The 22,874-nt window shown below is 38.4% G+C and overlaps 1 protein-coding gene across 2 annotated transcripts in view; it reads right to left on the reverse strand.

Annotated features, from left to right (window-relative positions):
• Positions 1-22,874, reverse strand: part of LOC136254828 (serine-rich adhesin for platelets-like) — a 48,759-nt gene that overhangs the window by 21,978 nt on the left and 3,907 nt on the right. For both annotated transcript variants that reach the window (XM_066047585.1, XM_066047586.1), the window contains exons 7-16: positions 22,206-22,259; positions 20,434-20,499; positions 17,465-17,560; positions 16,320-16,595; positions 15,087-15,743; positions 10,065-10,340; positions 8,988-9,083; positions 8,650-8,919; positions 5,918-5,986; positions 5,091-5,576 (exon numbers count right to left, since the gene is read on the reverse strand). In XM_066047585.1, coding sequence (XP_065903657.1) covers positions 5,091-5,576; positions 5,918-5,986; positions 8,650-8,919; positions 8,988-9,083; positions 10,065-10,340; positions 15,087-15,743; positions 16,320-16,595; positions 17,465-17,560; positions 20,434-20,499; positions 22,206-22,259 — 2,346 coding nt within the window. The remainder of the gene's footprint in view (positions 1-5,090; positions 5,577-5,917; positions 5,987-8,649; positions 8,920-8,987; positions 9,084-10,064; positions 10,341-15,086; positions 15,744-16,319; positions 16,596-17,464; positions 17,561-20,433; positions 20,500-22,205; positions 22,260-22,874) is intronic.

Raw genomic sequence — 22,874 nt, forward strand, 5'->3', positions numbered from 1 at the left:
TGAGTACATTTAGATAATCAAAAAGAAAAGTTCAGATAAACGAAGCCCATTCATATCAAGACACACGGTAGTGTGTCGTGCGGCCCAAGAAGCCGGCGCGCCACACCGTGAGTATATTGACAGGAAGAACGAAAACGTCATTTTCACACCTTTGTATCTCGGTGATCACTTATCTGATTGGAACCAAATTTGCTACACAGTTGCCCGCCAGCCAAGGGAGTCTACATTCCAAATTTGAAGGAAATCGCTCCAGCCATTTCCGAGATACGAGCTGCCAAAGTTTCGTTTTTTTTTCTTCGTTTTTTTTCTTCTTCTTCGTCTTTTCGCACACTTGCAAAAATTGCTATAACAAGCAAACGCGTACTCCGATCGCCTTGAAATTTGGCACACAGAAAGGGAGTCCAAAGGCGAATCCTAGCATTAACTTTGGTACAAATCCGATGAATGGTTCAAGAGTTATGACCGATTATTCGCGTAAAACAAGATCGATTTGTTGTCACGCCTACAGGGTAAACCGCTTCATGGAATGAGTTGAAAATTGCTATGTAGATGGAGTAACCATCGTAGGAGTGCCTTTTGGTGGTTTGAAAGGAATCGAGATAAAGACCACGGAGATATGACACAAAACCCAACCTGTGTCACAACTACGCGATCGATTTTTATGAATAAAAAAGTATTAGTTTTCACGCCTACTAGGCAAACCGCTTAGAGAAATGAGCTGAAAATCGGTGTATAGCTGGAATAATCTTCATAGAAAGTCCTTGCAGTAGTACAGAAGAATAGGATTACAAACCACTGAGTTATGATTCGAAAGCCAACTCCGTGTAGCAAATGCGAGATCGAGATACTCTAATAGAACAGTCACCCTAATAGAGCATTCGGCTAATTTATTTACTCCATTATAGAATTTTATTACATCACAAGTTATTCTGTAGGGAGTTCAGCTGCAAACAGTTAATCTTATAGACAGTTCAGCAAGAAGACAGTCACCATGTGGAGAGTTAAGCAAATATACCACTATAGAGATTCAGAACATTATACAAGTCACACTGAAGAAAGTTCAGCTATAAACAAGTCATGCACTGTGTAGAAAATTCAGCTACAATTAAGTCACTCTCTAGAGAATTCAGTTACACAGAATTCAGCTACACACAAGTCACTGTGGAGAGAGTTCAGCTACAAACAAATTACCCTTTAGAGTGATCAGCTACAAACAAAACACTTTGCAGGGTGTTCAACTGCAACAAATCAATTACCTTTAGAGCGATCAGCAATGAACAAATCAACACAAATCTACTTGTAGAGAGATCAGCTAGAAACAAATCACCCTGAAGAGAGTTCAGCTACAAAAAATCACCCTGTAGAGACATCAGCTAGAAACTAGACACAATGTAAGGAGTTCAGCTACAAGCAATCACCCTGTAGAGAGTTCAGCTAAAACAAATCAACCTGCAGAGAGATCAGCTACAAACAAATCACCTTATAGAGAGTTCAGCTACAAACAGATTACCTGTAGAGAGATCGGCTACAAACAAATCAACCTGCAGAGAGATCAGCTATATACACACAAATCAACTTGTAGAGAGATCAGCTACAAACAAATCACCCTGTAGAGAGATCAGCTAGAAACTACACACAATGTAAGGAATTCAGCTACAAACAAATCACCCTGTAGAGAGATCAGCTACAAACTAGACACAAAGTAAGGAGTTCAGCTACAAGCAAATTACCCTATAGAGAGTTCATCTACAAACAAATCAACCTGTAGAGCAATCAGCTAGAAACAAATCACCCTGAAGAGAGGTCAGCTACAAAAAATCACCCTGTAGAGAGATCAGCTAGAAACAAATCACCCTGAAGAGAGGTCAGCTACAAAAAAATCACCCTGTAGAGAGATCAGCTACAAATTGCCCTGTAGAGAGATCGGCTACAAACAAATCAACCTGCAGAGAGATCAGCTACACACAAATCAACTTGTAGAGAGTTCAGCTACAAATAAATTACCCTGTAGAGAGATCGGCTACAAACAAATCAGCCTGTAGAGAGTTCAGCTAAAACAAATCAACCTGCAGAGAGATCAACTACAACAAATCACCTTATAGAGAGTTCAGCTACAAACAAATCTCCCTGTAGAGAGATCAGCTAGAAGAAGTTACCTTGTAGAGAGTTCAGCTTCAAACAAATCACCCTGTAGAAAGATCAGCTAGAAGAGGTCACCTTGTAGAGAGTTCAGTTACAAAAAAACCACCATGTAGAGAGCTCAGCTACAAACTAGTGACCTTGTAGAGACATCAGCTAGAAGAAGTTACCTTGTAGAGAGTTCAGCTACAAAGAAACCATTCTTTAAAGAGCTCAGCTGCAAACAAACCACCTGTACAGAATTCAGCTACAAATAAATCACCCTGTAGAAAGATGAGCTAGAAAAAGTTACCTTGTAGAGAGTTCAGTTACAAAGAAACCACCATGTAGAGAATTCAGCTACAAACTAGTGACCCTGTGAAGACATCAGCTAGAAGAAGTTACCTTGAGAGAGTTCAGCTACAAAGAAACCATTATTTAAAGAGCTCAGCTGCAAACAAATCACCTATACAGAATTCAGCTACAAACAAATCACCATGTAGAGAGATCAGCTAGAAGAAGTTAACTTGTAGAGAGTTCAGCTACAAAGAAACCATCATTTAGAGAGTTCATCTTCAAACAAATCACCTGTAGAGAGTTCAGCTACAAACAAATCTCCCTGTAGAGAGATCAGCTAGAAGAAGTTACCTTGTAGAGAGTTCAGCAACAAAGAAACCACCATGTAGAGAGTTCAGCTGCAAAGAAATCACCCTGTATAAAATTCTGCCACGAACAAATTGCCCTGTAGAAAGATCAGTTAGAAGAAGTTGCCTTGTAGAGAGTTCAGCTACAAAGAAACCATTCTGTAAAGAGCTCAGCTGCAAACAAATCACCTGTACAGAATTCAGCTACAAACAAATCACCCTGCAGAGAGATCAGCTAGAAGAAGTTAACTTGTAGAGAGTTCAGCTACAAAGAAACCATAATTTAGAAAGTTCAGTTACAAACAAATCTCCCTGTAGAGAGATCAGCTAGAAGAAGTTACCTTGTAGAGAGTGAAGCTACAAACAAATCACCCTATTGAAAGATCAGCTAGAAGAAGTCACCTTGTAGAAAGTTCTGTTACAAAGAAACCACCATGTAGAGAGTTCAGCTACAAACTAGCTACCTTGTAGAGACATCAGCTAGAAAAGTTACCTTGTAGAGAGTTCAGCTACAAAGAAACCATTCTGTAAAGAGTTCAGCTGCAAACAAATCACCTGTACAGAATTCAGCTACGAACAAATCACCCTGTAGAGAGATCAGCTAGAAGAAGTTACCTTGTAGATAGTTCAGCTACAAACAAATCACCCTGTAGAGAGATCAGTTAAAAGAAATTACCTTGTAGAGTGTTCAGCTACAAAGAAACCATCATGTAGAGAGTTCAGCTGCAAAGAAATCACCCTGTAGAAAATTCTGCCAGAAACAAATTGCCCTGTAGAAAGATCAGTTAGAAGAAGTTACCTTTTAGAGAGTTCAGCTACAAAGAAACACCTGTACAGAATTCAGCTACAAACAAATCACCTGTACAGAATTCAGCTACAAACAAATCACCTGTAGAGAGTTCAGCTACAAACAAATCTCCCTGTAGAGAGATCAGCTAGAAGAACTTACTTTTTAGATAGTTCAGCTACAAACAAATCACCCTGTAGAAAGATCAGTTAGAAGAAGTTACTTTGTAGAGAGTTCAGCTACAAAGAAACCATTCTGTAAAGAGCTCAGCTGCAAACAAATCACCTGTAAAGAATTCAGCTACAAACAAATCACCCTGTAGAGAGATCAGCTAGAAGAAGTTACCTTGTAGATAGTTCAGCTACAAAAAATCTCCCTGTAGAGAGATCAGCTAGAAGAAATTACCTTGTAGAGAGTTCAGCTACAAAGAAACTATCATGTAGAGAGTTCAGCTGCAAAGAAATCACCACTGTCCAAATTTCAAGGCAATAGCTCTTTCCAATCTGAAGTCATCAATTGTCAAAGTTGGCAAATTGGATGTATGTGGAAGGCCCCTTTTCGTAAATCTGGTCACATATGTATTATATATATAATTTGTACATTTACTGATAAAATATTTAAAGTACATCTACTTCATCTTTTCTTCTTCCTGTAGTAAAGAAAAAAAACATAGGTTAAAAAAGTCCCAAAGCTGGCCATAGGCCGGCTTTGGGGTATACAAATACAAAAAGAAATGAAATCTAATCCAAAACAGCCAAGCTGTAAAAAAAGTGTGCGGCCCTCAGAAAGGCTATGGTGAAAAAAGATGTGAAATCCAAGGTGGCGGCCAAGAAATGGCTGTGATGGTAGGTTAATGGTAAAAATTTTAATAACGACAATTCAGGTGAATTTTTGTGCCGCTTCACAAAATTTACCTGAATTGTCATTATTAAAATTTTTACCATTAACCTACCATCACAGCCATTTCTTGGCCGCCACCTTGGATTTCACATCTTTTTTCACCATAGCCTTTCTGAGGGCCGCACACTTTTTTTACAGCTTGGCTGTTTTGGATTAGATATATATATATACAGAGCCCCATTCAATTGGTCTGCACGCTTTAGACAAAATACTCTAATAGAACAATCATTTCCACTGTTCGGATAACAAAATGCTGAGTTAACTGATGGATGGATAATGGTGGCAACACGTACATGCGATACTTGTATTGCAGGCACTTGATTAGGTGATATTGGTGGTTCATTAAAATATTTCCCAACCCTAATGTGTAGAAGAATGATTAGATTTTGCAACACATGCGACATCTCTTTAAGATAACTGTTACAGTTTGTTACAAATCTGAAGACATTCTAAGTATACAAATTTAGATGCTTACTGCATGGCTGCATGTAGCAGACAAGCAGACAAGCAGTGCTTTTCATTAATATAAATTATGCCATAAGAGCTAATGTACATACACAGTAATATGTACTATACCATTAGATCAAGTGATGGAAATAATGTTATGTCATAATTGGTCTGGTGTGTACATATGCACTAACCTAATGGTGTGTAAGACTCTGCTGCAGACATTCCTATTACTGTTTGATGTATTGTTGGAGGTTGAGTTACCACTTCATTATCCACTACAACACTTTTCTGCTGACTAATCTCACTACCTCCACTAGCTTGTGATTTCACAGCAGGTTTATCGAGTTGTGTGCCACCAGATTCACTCTGAGAAGAAGCCATTTTAGAAGTTGATGGTTTCTTTAGATCATTATCATCGGTCATGGTAGTTGCTGTAGTCTGGGATGAAGCCATCTTAGAAGCTGATGGTTTCTTTAAATTACTATCAGTGAAGGTAGTTGGATGATCATGTCTCTTATCACTATCAACATGTTTACTGGTTGATTGAGGATCAGTGGGTGCTGGGCTAACAATGGTGGTGGGTTTAGAATCAGCTGAGGTGGTCATACTAGTTGTACTGATACCACTTATCTTCCTGGACTGTTGAGCATCCACTGCCACTGATAAAGCATTCTCATCTATACAGACACATGATAGCACATAGTAACATGGTCAAGTTAAAAGCCCCTAGACCACTTTGGTTTATTATACTAAAAGATACTTATACGTATACTGAGCTGAACATAAATGTCTATAAACAGCAGCACCTAAAGCAAATTAAACAGTAATCAGCTACTAGTGGATAAATACTAACTAATTACACTCTTTATCCACACACAAATACACTATAATGTGCATACACACATAAACGTGTTGTCAGAGATATAGCAAATAATATACTTGAATTCACTATAAACATTTAGTAGTTAACGTATATATATATATATATATATATATATATATATATATGATTACTTACATTCAGGAGCAGGTAGTGGTTTGTGTTCAGCAGTTGGGGTGGACATACCTTGGAGCAGTTCTATCACATCTACACAATAATGCATGCACATGATATATATGTATGCAGTGAGACCCATTGAAAATGACTTTGTAAATGTGACCCAGTCTGGGAAAACTGGTCTTATCGCCTATGTTAAAGTATCGAGAAACATCGGCTTAAAGTATTTAGTGTATTGTAGCTCGCCAATAGTTAAAGCTACATGTACCAAATTTTCACACGTTGTACATCAATTCCTTACCTTCCAGAGCATCCACTGTGCAAGTAGCCAACAACTAAGGTTCCCGCCATTTTAGATAGTTTTTAAACCATGGCTGCCTGACTGTATCAGGCAGGCTGTAAACGGGGAGGGAGGCGAGAGCCAAGAAGGAGGGCAAAAGACTGTTCAAAAATTGAAAAAGAAGGCGTAGGGATGAATTAGGCCACGTTATGGGCCATTCAGGTCTCAAAAGTGGCTAGAACGAAAGGAAATTCACAGCAGAGGTATTTACTCAACATCACGGAGCTGTACAGCCACATACAGCCATCCACAGTATGACCAGAGCTCCATTAAGGCCCCACACTGCACATACAGATTGCCACTGGGCTTGGGAAAAGCAGCCAGCAAAACCAGACCACTCAAGTCTAGCTGATTTTGATTGTAAAATTAGGTACAGTAGTCTATTCATGTAGCTTTGTGTTCTGGGTATAAAATCCAATCTGCTGACATGGCGATAAGAAAATTATGTATGTGAATTTGAAACTAAGAAACTAACCATTTATGTGGAGAAAGGTGATGTTTTATATGAAACTGTTACTAACACTAACTCATAATGAAGAGCTGTCACACAGTTCCCATTACCAGCAACATAGGTTCCTGAAAGTTTCACTGTGGCGTACCTTCACACAATGCTAACTTACCACATTATGTTGATAAAAAACAAAACAAAACAGTTACTGCTCCTTCATGCGAACAGAATTTCTGAGTATACATTTCCACTGCTATGATTAGTCTACACAAACATTTGCACTTCATTCCTCTGACTACACCCAATAATTCAGCATGGAATACCATTGAATTATTTAACTATAATAGCTAAGGAGCTATTAAAACACAGTTATCTACATTCAGCAGTTGCCTTTTGTCTTATCATTGCCTAGTCTGAGATATTACCGAACGAAAACATACTGGAGTAACACACTTACCACAAAAAGTGTGCTTAACCAGTAAACTATATGCAATACTCAAAATACTTTAGATAATAAGGAGACTAGGCTGCTTTAAGGAAAGTCCCCATAAGCATCTACAACTGTGAAAGAATTACACTGTTTTACACAGGTCAGGGGCGGAGAACAGTACTCAAAAGTGGGGGGGCAAGTCATGTGGGGTGACTGTAAGTTACAAAGTGTTTTAAAATCATTTACTGTACCTTAGTAAGCAAAGCTGCCAAAGCATACCAACATGCAAAGCTTGCCAATACTAGGGAGATTTGGGGGCATTCCCCCCCACAGGAAAATTTTGAGATTTGAATGCTTTGAGATTGAATCTGAGAGTATTTTCAGTGGTACATGCACTATACTCCTATAATATCATAACAATGACCATCATTAAGATACTGCAGATACAATAGTAAATGAAGACATTTCAGACAGACTCATGCTCTTGATTACGTATCAATATAATTATTATGTTAAAGGAGACAGATTGAATTAATTGCATAGCAGAACCAACTCATATGATTCCACCAAATGTTCTATTAGAGTAGTTAGGTGACTGCTTTATTAGAGTATCTTGATCTCGTGCACATCCAGCACTGATTCATGCAGTATTCCATGCTTGCATAACCTTTAGCACAAATAGTAAATCAAGGCAGAGAAAGTTGGCTAATGACTACAACAGTTGTTTTACTTTGGCAACTGAGCATTGGAAAAAGTGAGGGGGGGGGGGGGGGGCAGTTGCCTCCCCCCCTATTTCTCCGCCCCTGACACAGGTCTTCACTACCAATTCTGTAAAACTGCATCAATCATAATGCACACATTTTGAATTCATGCACATTATATATACATATATATAGGGCTGAGCGATTGTGAAATTTTGCTACCTTCACGATTGTAGAATGCAACATATCACGATTCTGATAACAATCACGATGTTATATCTTTACATGCATCAAACTATCGTATATGCCAACTACGTATAAATTACAAAACAAGGTGAAATTGTGTACAACTGACCAGACCAGCTATATACTGTAGTTCAATACAAACAGTATACTGAATAATAGTGCCCTTAGAAATTCAACGGTTTGTAACAGGTAAGCTTTTCAGTAGTAAGATTTATTCACACAATGAACAGTCTCAGAAGTGTAGGCTTGTTTTCCAGATCAAGTGCTTCCACAATAGTATGCGTCACAATTTGAATTTGTTTACATGTGATGTCACAACATCATGATGTTCATATAATACATATCAACATCACGATGTTCAGACACAATCATGATTAATCCCATAATCGATATAATCTCCCAGCCCTACATATATACATATTATCTATAGTGATATTAGTGACACCTTGAGACCCGCAACTATCAGAGAAATGTTCGATTTCACAAGTATAAACAACACTATTACACACGAGGACAATTTTCCTAGATAAAAATTTCCATGACTCACACGCTGCATCAGGGAGTGGTTCTGCTGCATATTAACTTTACCTTTTCTAAGTTGTTCAATGAGCAGCATCAACAATGGAGGAGCACCAGGTATCTTCTCAAGGTTGTCACAGAAGTCAAGTAGATCTTCTTTATTGTTCATTTTCAAGATCAAAGTATTAAGTATCTTTTGATTGTGACCAGAAGTTGCTGACACAATTTCCCATATTTGAGATGGGTCGAGTACTTCTTGTAGGACATTAACAGTGGCTTCAAAACTCTCAGGAAAACAGGCAAGAATCTCTGCATATCTTGCTTTCAACATGGCAAAGTCTAAAATGTAAATAAATACATAATAACATACGTAGGTAGGAATCATGTAGAAGAAAAATATTACATACCTGGCTTTTGAAAAACTCCCTGTACTTCAGCTAAAGCAGTTGGATCCGCATTGTGTTTGGGTGTGGTTATAGATTTTGTCTGAACAATTGCTTCAGCTGAAATAAATGCAAGAAAATTATAAGTGACCAAATACACACACACTTAGATAACAACAAGACAAAGTGTGCATGTACGTACACACACATTTCTTGTGTGCGGGCAAATACAGATATTCACATATTCACACCAGCAGTGACAGCAAACTTAAATTCCTAGTACTTATTTATTTACTTATTTTGTAACATTATTATGTATGACTGGTGAACCTATGCATACCATATCAAAAGAAAGAGTGGCACTAAACTTAATAATTTTATTTGAATGCACATCTCATCATCAATTACTGAAAAGTGAAGTGGCCATTATGCTTCATTTTCAGCTACAGTATGTTTGGCTCCTTATACACTTTTACGAACAAAGAATAGTAGTAGAAGTGCCTCTGAAATCAATCCAGTCACTGTGGAAAATATGGGTTACAAATGTAGGAAAGCTATCAAATGCTAATGCGAACTGTGAGAAATGGAACACAAAGGAAGACAAAGGCGTGTACATAAACCCATGATGCATGCATTGTAAGTACTGGTATCCCAAGAAGCATCTGTCAGTCTGAAGCAATGTCTAAGTAATACAAAAATCAAACTTATAACTTTAGCTATTATTGAGCTATGCTTGTCCGAAGGAATTAGTAAGCAAGTACGTTGGTTGGTCAGTCGGTCGGTCGGTCGGTCGATCGGTCGGTCGGTCGGTCGGTCGGTCAGTCAGTCAGTCAGTCAGTCAGCCAGCCAGTCAGTCAGCAAAAAATTTTACTAAGCACATAAAAATAGTAGCCTATCAGAATCATTTTAAGTCTCTTAAAGGAAATTTTGGGCCTGGTTATACTTATTCAAAACTGCCAAGGTGGCATGAAGGTATATGGTTTGTAGTCAATGCTTTTTTGTAAGAGATACCTCCATGATCCCTAATATATAGTACTATTGTACTGAATAATAAACTGATTCATTAATCAGTTGTAAGTAAAAAGCACTTCTAAGGATCACCTTGTGCTTGATTGGCTTTCTCCATTATCTTCATCAATGTATCACTTCTCTCCTGTTGAGAAGACAAGAGGAATGAAACAATCTGATCATAGGAGAGCAGCCCATGATCCACTATAGCATTAATCTGTTGATTCATTTCAGAACCCACACCAGCTGGTGTTAATACAACAGTTACTCCATGATCCCCTCCACTAGTGGAGTGTGCCTGCATAGTAGCTACTGGTGACTTCTCTCTTGATGGGACAACAACTTGTTTAAATGTAGCAGCTTGGTTGCCTGTAATGGTACATTGTGTTTAGGCCTTAAATACCTTTTGAATACATGTACATACATATCAAGACACACGATAGTGTGTCGTGCGGCCCAAGAAGCCGGCGCGCCACACCGTGAGTATATTAACATGAAGAAAGAAAACGCAACTTTCACACCTATGTAGCTCTGTGATCCCTTATCTGATTAGAACCAAATTGGCTAGAGACGTGCCGCCCAATTAGGGGAGTCTACATACCAAATTTGAAGAAAATCGCTCCAGCCATTTCCGAGATACGAGCGAACAACATTTCGTTTTAATTTCTTCGTTTTTTTCTTCTTCATCTTCTTCATTTCGCACACTTCGCAACATTCGCCATAAAACACGAATTCGTGCTCGGATTGGGCTGAAATTTGGCACACTTAAAGGGCTCATTAAGGCGGATCTCCATACCAACTTTGGTAGGAATCCGATGAACATTCACGGAGTTATTACCGATTATTTGCGTAAAATAAGGTCGAGGGTCTGTCACGCCTATAGGGTAAACCCCTTGGAGGAATCAGTTGAAAATTGATATGTAGATGGAGCAACCATCGTAGGAGTGCCTTTTTGTGGTTTGAAAGGAATCGGGATAAAGACCATGGAGATATGACACAAAACCCAACCTGTGTCAAAATTACGCTATCGATTTCTATGAATAAAAAAACTATTAGTTTTCGTGTCTACCAGGCAAACCGCTTAGAGCAACGAGCTGAAAATCAGAATGTAGCTGGAATAATCATCATAGAAAGTTCTTGCAGTAGTACAGAAGAATCGGATTACAAATCACTGAGTTATGATTCGAAAGGCAACTACGTGCAGCAAATGCGAGATCGAGATATTCTAATAGAACAGTCACCCTAATAAAGCATTCAGCTGCATGTATAATTTACACAGTTATATTACATTGCAAGTTATTCTGTAGGGAATTCAGCTACAAACAAGTCACCCTGTAGTCAGATCAGCTAGAAGAAGGTACCTAATAGAGAGTTCAGCTACAAAGAAGCCATCATGTAGAGAGTTCAGCTCAAATAAATCACCCTGTAGAGAATTCAGCTACAAACAAATTGCCCTGTAGAGAGATCAGCTAGAAGAAGTTACCTTGTAGAGAGTTCGGTTACAAAGAAACAATCATGCAAAGAGTTTAGCTGCAAACAAATCACCCAGTAGAAAGTTCCGCTATGAACAGATAACACTGTAGAGAGTTCAGTTAGAAACAAGTCATCCTGTAGATAGATCAGCTAGAAGAAGTCACTTTGTAGAGAGTTCAGCTACAAAGAAACCACCATGTAAGAGAGTTCAGATGCAAACAAATCACCTGTAGAGAGTTCAGCTAGGAACAAGTCACCCTGTACAGAGATCAGCTAGAAACAAGTCACCCAGTAGAAAGTTCAGCTAGAAGAAGTTATATTGTAGAGAGTTCAGCTACAAAGAAACTACCATGTAGAGAGTTCAGCTGCAAACAAATCGCCCTGTAGAGAATTCAGCTACAAACAAATCAACCTGTAGAAAGATCAGCTAGAAGAAGTTACCTTGTAGAGAGTTCAGCTACAAACAAATCACCCTGTAGAGAGTCCAGCTAGAAACAAGTCACCCTGTAGAGAGATCAGCTAGAAGAAGTTACATTGTAGAGAGTTCAGCTACAAAGAAACTACCATGTAGAGAGTTCAGCTACAAACAAGTCACCCTGTAGAGAGTTCAGCTAGAAGAAGTTACATAGTAGAGAGTTCAGCTACAAAGAAACTACCATGTAGAGAGTTCAGCAGCAAACAAATTTCCCTGTAGAGAATTCAGCTACAGACAGATCACCTTGTAGAAAGATCAGCTAGAAGAAGTTACCTTGTAGAGAGTTCAGTTACAAAGAAATCACCCTGTAGAGAGTTCAGCTGCAAACAAATCACCCAGTAGAAAGTTCCGCTAGAAGAAGTTACATTGTAGAGAGTTCAGCTACAAAGAAACTACCATGTAGAGAGTTCAGCTGCAAACAAATTGCCCTGTAGAGACAAACAAATCACCCTGTAGAAAGATCAGCTACAAGAAGTTACCTTGTAGAGAGTTCAGCTACAAACAAATCACCCTGTAGAGAGTTCAGCTAGAAACAAGTCACCCTGTAGAGAGTTCAGCTAGAAGAAGTTACATTGTAGAGAGTTCAGCTACAAAAAAACTACCATGTAGAGAGTTCAGCTGCAAACAAATTGCCTGTAGAGACAAACAAATCACCCTGTAGAAAGATCAGCTAGAAGAAGTTACCTTGTAGAGAATTCAGTTACAAACAAATCACCCTGTAGAGAGTTCAGCTAGAAACAAGTTACACCGTAGAGAGGTCAGCTAGAAACAAGTCACCCTGTAGAGAGTTCAGCTAGAAGAAGTCACATTGTAGAGAGTTCAGCTACAAAGAAATTGCCCTGTAGAGAATTCAGCTACAAACAAATCACCCTGTAGAGAGTTCAGCTACAAACAAGTCATCCGGTAGAGAGATCAGCTAGAAGGATCACCTTGCAGAGAGGTCAGCTACAAAGAAATCACTCTGCTTCATCTTTTGTTCTTCCTGTAGTAAAGAAAAAATGACAGGTTAAAAAGCCCTAAAGCCGGCCATAGGCCGGCTTTGGGGTATACAAATACAAAAAGAAGTGAAATCTAATCCAAAACAGCCAAGCTGTAAAAAAAGTGTGTGGCCCTCAGAAAGGCTATGGTGAAAAAAGATGTGAAATCCAAGGTGGCGGCCAAGAAATGGCTGTGATGGTAGGTTAATGGTAAAAATTTTAATAACAACAATTCAGGTGAATTTGGTGCTGCTTGGTCTTGGCACAAAATTCACCTGAATTGTCGTTATTAAAATTTTTACCATTAACCTACCATCACAGCCATTTCTTGGCCGCCACCTTGGATTTCACATCTTTTTTCACCATAGCCTTTCTCAGGGCCGCACTCTTTTTTTACAGCTTGGCTGTTTTGGATTAGACAATAATATTATAAGGCATTGACAAAGGTTTAAATCTTCAGAGAACTTTGGAGGTTTAGTAAGCTTTGGCAGCAATTTTATCCCCTTCATGCATTGTTTGAAACCACAGATCTGGTATGTAAATCAGTTGCAAAGTCATGTGACTCTTCATATCAGCTGCCATTAATATAATTTGTGCATTTGTAAGGGCATTTTTAAATGAGGTTGTAGTTTCCTGTCCTCCGCTTGCATCACGTCTGAGCACCCACATTAGTCATTATTACCTTATTTTTGTCATTGTTCTCTAACTATGAAAACATAATTATTTTTTGGTAGTGCTACCACGTGTACGTGTATGGATCTGTGTAATTATGTGCTGAAACTCTGAAAGAATGGCTCTAAGAGGCCTTGTAACTGATTGGCCACTTTGCAAAGCTGATGAAAGGTGGAAAGCTGAGGAAAATCTAAGTAAGGTTAGCAATACTGACCTAGATAATGGAATGTCAATCTCTGCATGCATGGACAGCTACCATCACATTAACTATAGCAAGTGCTCAACTGGCAATTAGAAATAATATAATACCTTAAGCCTTGGTGTAAATTGGCCAGGCAAAACAAACCATAAATACTGCTTTAATAGTTAGCTAGAATGCCATAATTTTGTTCGGATTGTTTACCAACTGTTGATGAAATATGAACAGTTGAACCACAATCTATAATCGTTGTGATTGCAGTCTTCAATTTGTGAATATAACTTGAGTGTCTAAATTTACTAGTAAATAGCTACTACATAGCTACGTGAGAACACATGATCATCATCAACAAGGACTGGGCCGACTGGCAAATGCTTTCAAAATCATGACTTGAGTCTTGGGAGGCATCTCCTTATACTATAATGATACTCTGTGGGAAAGATTAGAAAAGTCACTGTTGCGCAGTCAAGTCATCCTTTGACAACATAGAACTCAGAATATGTGATGTATGGAGATATTCAATAGCTGGTACCATAATTGGTTACTTGGAGCTCAGCATTCTATAGCAGTGGAGTTTCTCATAGTGGACTGCTGCTAAGCATGTACCTCAAAGCCCTTTGGTATATGCTGAAAGAATGAATGACATACAAAATGAAAGATTCTATAAGATTATGCAAGGCCTAACTGAGTGTAATAAGCAAAAAGTCACAAGCTCAAGAAGTGTGAGTATGAAACAAGATTATAACAGTACTGTGCATGTAAAACTGAGTACGTTTTTGACTTCATTTCATAATTAGTTTTGTGGCTCAAAAGCCATTTATGTAATAATGAATAATGATAATTAGCCTCCCTCCCTCACCAAATTTTCAAAAAGTTCGGACAGGAAATTACTTTCCCACTTGGAGTGGCCTAATCAAAGTAGTGCCAGTACCACAACTGAAAGGAATGGTGACACCATAACACATACATCTTTCACTACTGCAGCCATATACAGTGAGTCCCAGTGGGTAAGAGGATGGCTGTACTTAGCTGTAACACCATATCTACTAGTTTTCAAGGAAAGCTAAAAAAGTTATACAAGAAGGCTTATTTTACTGTGTGCAACATTAATAATTTAAAGAATTATTAATCACTGTAAACTGCACATGGTGCAGCTGTATGTATAAGTGGAGTCTCATTTACCAGGCAGATAATTAAAATTTTGAAACAATTACAACTTAGAAGTGCTCTAATCGAGTACCCATCTGTCCTATTAGAAGACTCAACTACTCTAATAGGACAATCATGTTTACATTCAGTCACAATCTCAAACACATTACCGTTATCAGATGGTACAACATCAGGTTCCAGAAAAGGATCAGATATATAATAGTGATCATCATTACTATCACCATTCTCTGAACTAGCTAGAGATGAAGTTGGTTGTGAAGTGTCCCCACTAACAGTCAGATTATCAGTCTGAGGTAGACCTTGATCAGTGAGTTGTAGTGAAGACTGCTGTAGTGATGATTGGTTAGTTGTGGCAGTCAGTTTAAGAACATCAGCCCTAAGGGATGTTCCTTGTGGTAAAGACAGTGGTGTATTAGGTGTTATTGTAATGGCTGGGTGTGATGTTGTTGAGATGGCTTGTGAAACTTGACCAGGTACCTCGGATATGGTAGCTGTAGTGCTCTGACCAGCAATAGTAGCTGTAGTGGTTACTGCAATCACAGTTGATCCAGTAGATGTAACACTTTGATAACTGGTAGTGATATCCTTCATGAAATTGAGTACAGCATTAGTAGGGTTAGTGGCACTCAGTGTAGAGTTGGTACCACCACTGGATAGTGGGGTGGTGTGGATGACAGAAACTGTAGCAGCTCCACTGGCCTCAGTAGGAGGTGAAGCAGTTGGTGCCTGAAACAATTTTTGTGACTTGAGGTGAGATGCTTCTTCAGTCGTAATGTGTCCATCACTGTGCAGATGTCTGATAAGATCTACAGACACATTAACATGTAATGTGAAAGTATATACAAAAGTACATACACGTAATATACATACAGTATACATATGAGTATAATTATGTTCACACATACAAGTGAATAGCAAAGTCTTCCACTACCATGTTAGCATGGGCAAGCCGATCCAGTGAGCTTGCACTGGGGCACCTGTGCACTACTCAGGTGCTACGAGTCAGTGCAGGAAAATCCTTCTCTGTGGCAAGACTAGTAATCCAAAGGAGACTGCATGGACCGTATCTCAACAGATAAAGATGTGGGTATCCAAAGTCTCACCTGGACCTTCATCTGCCAAGTAAAAATGGACAGTTGGCATTTACTTATCTGGTTAACTTTGATGTTACAGCTGACGGCTGCTTCCCCAAATGACACCAGGTCTAAAGCAATGCGAGTTGAGTAAAGTTACTTGCACAATGAACCTGGAATCTTACGTAATTCTGATTACGAGGTCTGTGGTCTACCACTTGGATGTGATGTCTTACGTGCACACGTACACACACATACGATACAAACACATGTACACATGCAAAACACATTATAAAGAGACTTTCTCACCTTCCCTCAGTGCTTTAATATGTCCCACAGTGATACTGTCATCAGCCAGTACTTCCATGATGTCACAGAATTTGATGAAGTGGGGTTGACACCACACATACACTAACACAATCTGGTAGATACGATGGTTCACTTGTGACATGTCACCAGTCAGTACCCACTGGATCATGTGATCTGAGGCTCCAATAAGTGTCTGTAGTCTATCTGTTGTAGTGTTATAGTCAGCAGGTAGACTATCACACACAAGATCTCTATAGCTCTCTAGTATATCAAAACCTGTGAAGGAGTATACAGGTGGTATACCATAGAGTCTGGTTGTTAGGCTCATAGTACTAATTAAAGTTTGAGAAAAAATAACATATAGCTGTTAAGTGCATGCGCCTAATAAATATACCTCGCCGTGATTATTAAGGATTCACTCTCTTGGGGTGGTGTGAATTGAAGTCATTACATATACCAATATTTTGAGTCCAGTTTTTGTATACTGAATCCTTCATGTGGAGCACACTACAGAAGACCACTTTGCTTGGTAAAGGCACGTATTTTGGCTTTTTATTTCGTGAAATTTTGCATGATGCACTATTACTGTAGCAAACTTCTAGCATTTCTTCTCTTGTATAGTTTCGTCTCATGTTGGAGCTTTGTGTTCATCCACATGTGCTTAACAACCATGATTAAGCACAAGAAACGGGTATATGCTTAACAGGTAATATGCGCTTAATATATACGTGCGCTTAACAACCAGACTCTATGGTATACTTATGAGCAAGCCAGTATAAATATTCAGAAAAGCATATACACTGTACATGGCATAAGTACATATGCTGTACATACGTGTGTACATACAGCATACATAAATTTGTACATACACCTGTGCTACCAATGGATGTACAGGATATTATGTATGTACACAATACATACACAAATATCAGTAGCTTTATACAATCATGCATAGAAGTATATACTTGTATTATGTACATTATCATACACCCTGTACATATGTACATAGGTATGTATATACACACATACACTATATACAGACATGGTAAGTGCTACAGACACAGTGAGTGTCAGAGTCAGGTTGCTGTAACTTATAATGTTCAGCATTTGTCACAAAGCATTTAAATTTTTCGAAGAACACTCACCAGGTGTGGAGTGAAGCTGCTCATTTATTATATCAGTCATCACACTCTTAGCTGACCTCTCCTGTGCTCCACCAGTAGTAGCACTAACACTGGCCTCTATAGTAAATAACACATGATTTTATAAGCACTCCATACCTAACACCCGCATCCTTAACCACTACTATCTTGGCTGATCATTTCACTTAATTTCTGCTTTATAAATGCAAATTCTAGTTTAATCTGCTTTAATATAGTTAATGGTTTGTTTAAATCTGCTTATAGTTAAACATTTGTAATTTCATAGATCTACCAATAGAAGTATCGGATTGTTCTAGAACTTCTATGTATGTTGTATTAGAAGTCCTCAAAAATTGTGCACTCTATTAGAGTATTACAATAATATTATCAAATATTGAAGTAAATCATGCAATGCAATACATTTATAAGTCTGTCTTCAATAATCATCATTGTGTCTGCATAGAAAAGAAGAAGTGTGAGCAAAGACAAACTTCAAAGTCAGCCATAGGCTGGTTTTGGGGCCTTATAAAGTACAAAAAGATATGAAATCCCCCCAAAACAGCCAAGTGGCGAAAAAATGGTGCGGCCTTAAAAATCCTCGGTGAAAAAGTTGTGAAAACAAAGGTGGAGACCAAGAAATGGCTGCACTGATGTTAATGCTAAAAAAATTTAATACAGGCTGTGTGTGCATTGTTAAAATTTATTATCATTGCAGCCATTTCTTGGCTGCCATCTTTGATTTCACAATTTGTTCATTCAAGCTTTTTAAGGCCGCACCATTGGTTTTGTGTCCGGATAAGCATAATAGGAAAACAACTCTACACAGGACATGCTGTGTGCAGTGGCATAGCCAGACCTGGGCTTGCAGACCTGGGCATCAAGCTACTTTGCCCTACTATAAGCTACCCAGAGTGTAATGAAGATGTGGGCTGAATCCATTGATGAACAATTGCTTATAACCTCCATGATTTGTACAAGAATAGCTGGCACAACCTAAAGTCTGTGTCAACTTTGCCAAGACTTTACTTTCCAGCAGATGGGTTTTTCCATAGGGCTTTCCCTACGAGTAACTTGATTGCAGTACCGAGGGAGTAAATCATGTGATGATAAGCCATGGGCAACCTCAAGACAAGGACAGGTTGGTATTGAACCTACTATTAGTGCAGTGGACAGTACACACAATTGAGTTGTGTTGAAGTGTGGACAAAACTTGAGTAGAGACAGCCTAGAAAATATTTGAGACAATAGCACCCATCTAGCTGTGTGGTGGTTACTGCTTAGATTGATACGTAGTTCAAATGGTATGGAGTACTTGTTTAGACAGCATTTGTTTTCTTTCTTTTTTTCTGTTTGGGGGTTGACAACTCCAGTTCAAAGTCATCGTGTGACATGACTGTGCTTTTATTCAAGTTTCATCCTAGTCAGGTATTAAGACATGTAAATTGTTGTAGTACATTTGTATTAAGAAGTACAATAGCTATCTAGTTAGCATTTGCAATGAGTAAGGTTAAATTATTAACAGTTAGAGTATTAGGGTAAAGCAAATAGATAGTGATGCACAACACATTTCAATAGAGCTGTACCAATACTGATATTGGTGCCGATATTATGAGTGTTGGCATCGGTCAATTGCAAGTCTAGAATGCACATATATTCAACTTGGGTAATATGAAAAGTAGTATAAGTACTATTAAAAGTACTGTAGTACGCTAAGTGATCTTGTAGCCAAGCGGTAAACTCCTTGACTTTGCATAGGTTGGTATGGGTTCCAATCCCAGAGTATTCAATTTACTTTCTATTCATTTCTGAATACATTTTCACAACATTTTGGGTGGTCCTTTTCACATTTAAAATGTCTATAATAAAGACGGGAATGTTTGTATGGTGAATGGCCAAATGGCTAGTCCACCCAGTGCCTGGCATGGCAAAATATCTGGCTACATCACAGACTGTGCGGCGCATACACTTTACCATAGTGGTCATGTGCTAAACACACTCTACATAAGTACATACAAATTAATTATATGCACTAATAAATAAATAAGGTGAATAGAGTATGACCTCGATTATCTGAAGTGAACATTTTACTAGTATGAGCATGTTGTCAGCAGGGGGATTTCCTATCATCAGAGTCAGTATATGTACAATTTTTTTTAAGTCAGAAAAGATTCCAGATCCCTGCTGTTGTGGCTCTTTTGGTGCATGCCTAGATTGCATGTTGTTGAAGATACTGGGTCTGGATTATTTTTTGCATTCCACCGACAGTGTTTTAGTTACATATTTCTGACTCCCTGTGTTCATAGACTTAACCTTCTCACAGGCCCCTAGTGGGATAGCATCTCAAGACAAAATCCAAACTGTTCTACAAGCATGTGAAACCAAACTATACTATCTTGATAGTTCTGTTGCTACACTACAGTAGTACAATCATACAATCAAGTATGTAATACAGTCAAACCTCTCTATTCCGACACTAAATGGGAGCCATAAATTTTGCTGGATTAAGGAGGTTGTTGGATTATCAAGTCACCTCTGTAACAATATCTAGAATTATGTATGTCAGATTATGCAGTAAATTACAGGTAAAACGGATCACCCAAGATTTTAAACATGAATTATACTGTAGAACATGCAAGTATTTCAACATTAACATGGTCAACTAATCAAATGCTTTGATTGCTAGCTTAAAATTATTTTCTTTGATTGTTTTTAATGTTGCTATTATTCTCTGTCAGATTACAAAGGTCAAAAACGGATCAAATTTTGTGTCGGATTACGGAGTACAAAGGTGTCAGATTACAGAGGTTGTTTTCTATACAAAAGTGTTGGAAAATGACATTTTGGTTGGATTAGAGAGGATTCTGGATTACACAGGTGTCGGATTAGAGAGGTTCTACTGTATATACGTAGGTACATAGTCATACCTCATGACACATAATGTATTACATACATACACGTGTGTGCATACTTACTAATGCCTGCAGTTGTAATAGGTGGCTTGGCAGTAGCAGTAGTTGCCTTTAGACTAACACTAGTTTCTATAAGTTCATGGGTAAACACAAACATACATAAATACATACTGTATGTGTGCACATGTTAGTTTTGTACTACACTAATGAGGGTATTTTCACACCCACATACACATGCAACCAACTATGTACTACTGACAAGTGATGTATGTACGTATTATTACCCCATATGTGACCGGGCCTGTGAAAACAGGGCATGTGGGCACAAACTACACCCCATCACTCTACAGGTCATATCTCAGTACTGGAAATGTATATTTCCATTCTGTAACTTGCATCATGATGCCAATTAAATGCTTACTAAGCGCTGAAAAATGCAATGTCATAGCATAGTGATGAAAGTGTGAAAAAGTAGGCAAAAATCATGTGCCCACATGCCCTATTATTGCAGGCCCAGTCGCATATATTTTTTAAAATACAATGTTTTAATTAATACACAAACCATAGTCTGGGGAAATTTCATGGTTAGAAATATTCATTGAAAGAAATTATATTGTTGTATGCTAAACAGGGAAATAGTTTTAATCATTACAGTGCTCCCTAGATTATCTGACCGCCTTGGGACCACGACATGTTCAAAAACCCTGTTCAGTACTCTACACCTTACACAAAATACTCTAATAAAGCAGTCACTTCTATTGTTCGGATACCCAAGTGTGTTCGGATAATAGAGTTTCGAATAATCAAAGAAGCACTATGTGTGGACAATCACTATGTCAGAAGACATCTGTTAATTTAGGATGAAAATAAATTAAATATGAAGCTTGGTATAACAGATAGGTATGGATACTACCACAACAATACTATAGAGGAGCAGTAGAGATACTCTAATAGAACAGTCACACTACTCTGGAGTGTATTAGACCAGTCAGGTGTGCCTCACCTATTTTGGCTATGTCCTGGGGAGTGGTGCTATAACATTACAATTTTGTGCTATGATTTGTACTAATGCAAAACTTTAACACATCTTTCTAAGTCATGTAGACCAATATCACTTAGCTCAGGTTACAATAACAATCACGCTGCTGTTTAAAGTACATATTTGCATAATTTATTTAATCAACCCATGAAAATATTTGAATAATAAAACTACTGTTCTCCAAACTGCAGTAAATAGCCGATCACCTATACAGTGTACAGCATAATAATGCGACTGGATTTGCGAAAGGTTGTCTTCCACACACACGCAATTTATGATCCATAGCTTCTGATTTAAAAAAAGCTGCTGGCTTGAAACTTGACCAGTAGTTAAGTACCAACACAGCTTAAAGATGGAGAAAATTTCAGGTTGATATATATGTTACTTACACACTAATTTATGGTCTCCCAAGTTCACAGAATTGGACGTGTGTTGGAAAGACCCCTTATCGCAAATCCGGTCATACGAATGTAGGCTATGCACATGTAAGTAGGTGATATGTATTAGTCATATTCCACCATGATTAGTACATGGGATTAATGGTGTAGCTGGGGTCAAGAATTAATATCACATGAAAGTGGTAGGATGCAACTGTCCTTGTACTTTACAAATGAAATGGAATGGATCATATACATTAACGACCTTTTGAAATATACACACACTTGCATGAAAGGCTTAATGCACAGTAACATTTTGTACAAGTTGTACACTGCACATTAATTTTACAAATAGTACATACACTGTATACATGTATGTACGTAATACATATTATACACAGAGACACATGGCTGCATACCAGTATCTGTAGCAGTAGGAGGTGAAGTATGTGTACTGGTAGTGAGTCTGTTTCCTGTATAGGGCCAGTTACATATAATTATGTAATTATTGGTGTAATAGCAACACAACAACAGTTAACGTACAAGAAATGTATATTTACATACTGTAGAATTGTACTGCACATATCACATAGCAATATCTGATGTGCCATATACAGTACATACTGTACGTACTATATGCAACTGTTGTAATAGCACACACAGCATGTTGAAAGTATCACACTTATACACTTGCGCTATGTACAGTACTTTAACTATATGTACATGTACTTGTACACACCTACTGTACACCACACACACACACACACACACACACACACACACACACACACACACACACACACACACACACGCACGCACGCACGCACGCACGCACCCACACACACACATGCGCGCATACAAAGCTGGTAGCTGTGTAAAACACAGCCCAGTGACCAGCACTGGAATGCCTGTGCACCACTCAGGCACTTGAGTCTTGTCCAGTGGACTAAGCCACCTAAGTACCACTAAGTTAATCCTCCTGGGGGCAGGATTGGTACCCTGCAGACCATGTCTCACACAAAATCTAATCGAAACTTCACCAGTTATGTGAAATGAGGACAGTTGAATTTTGCTCCCACAGCATTCCC

Source organism: Dysidea avara, chromosome 4 (genome assembly GCF_963678975.1).
Source record: "Dysidea avara chromosome 4, odDysAvar1.4, whole genome shotgun sequence".
Lineage (NCBI taxonomy): Eukaryota > Metazoa > Porifera > Demospongiae > Dictyoceratida > Dysideidae > Dysidea > Dysidea avara.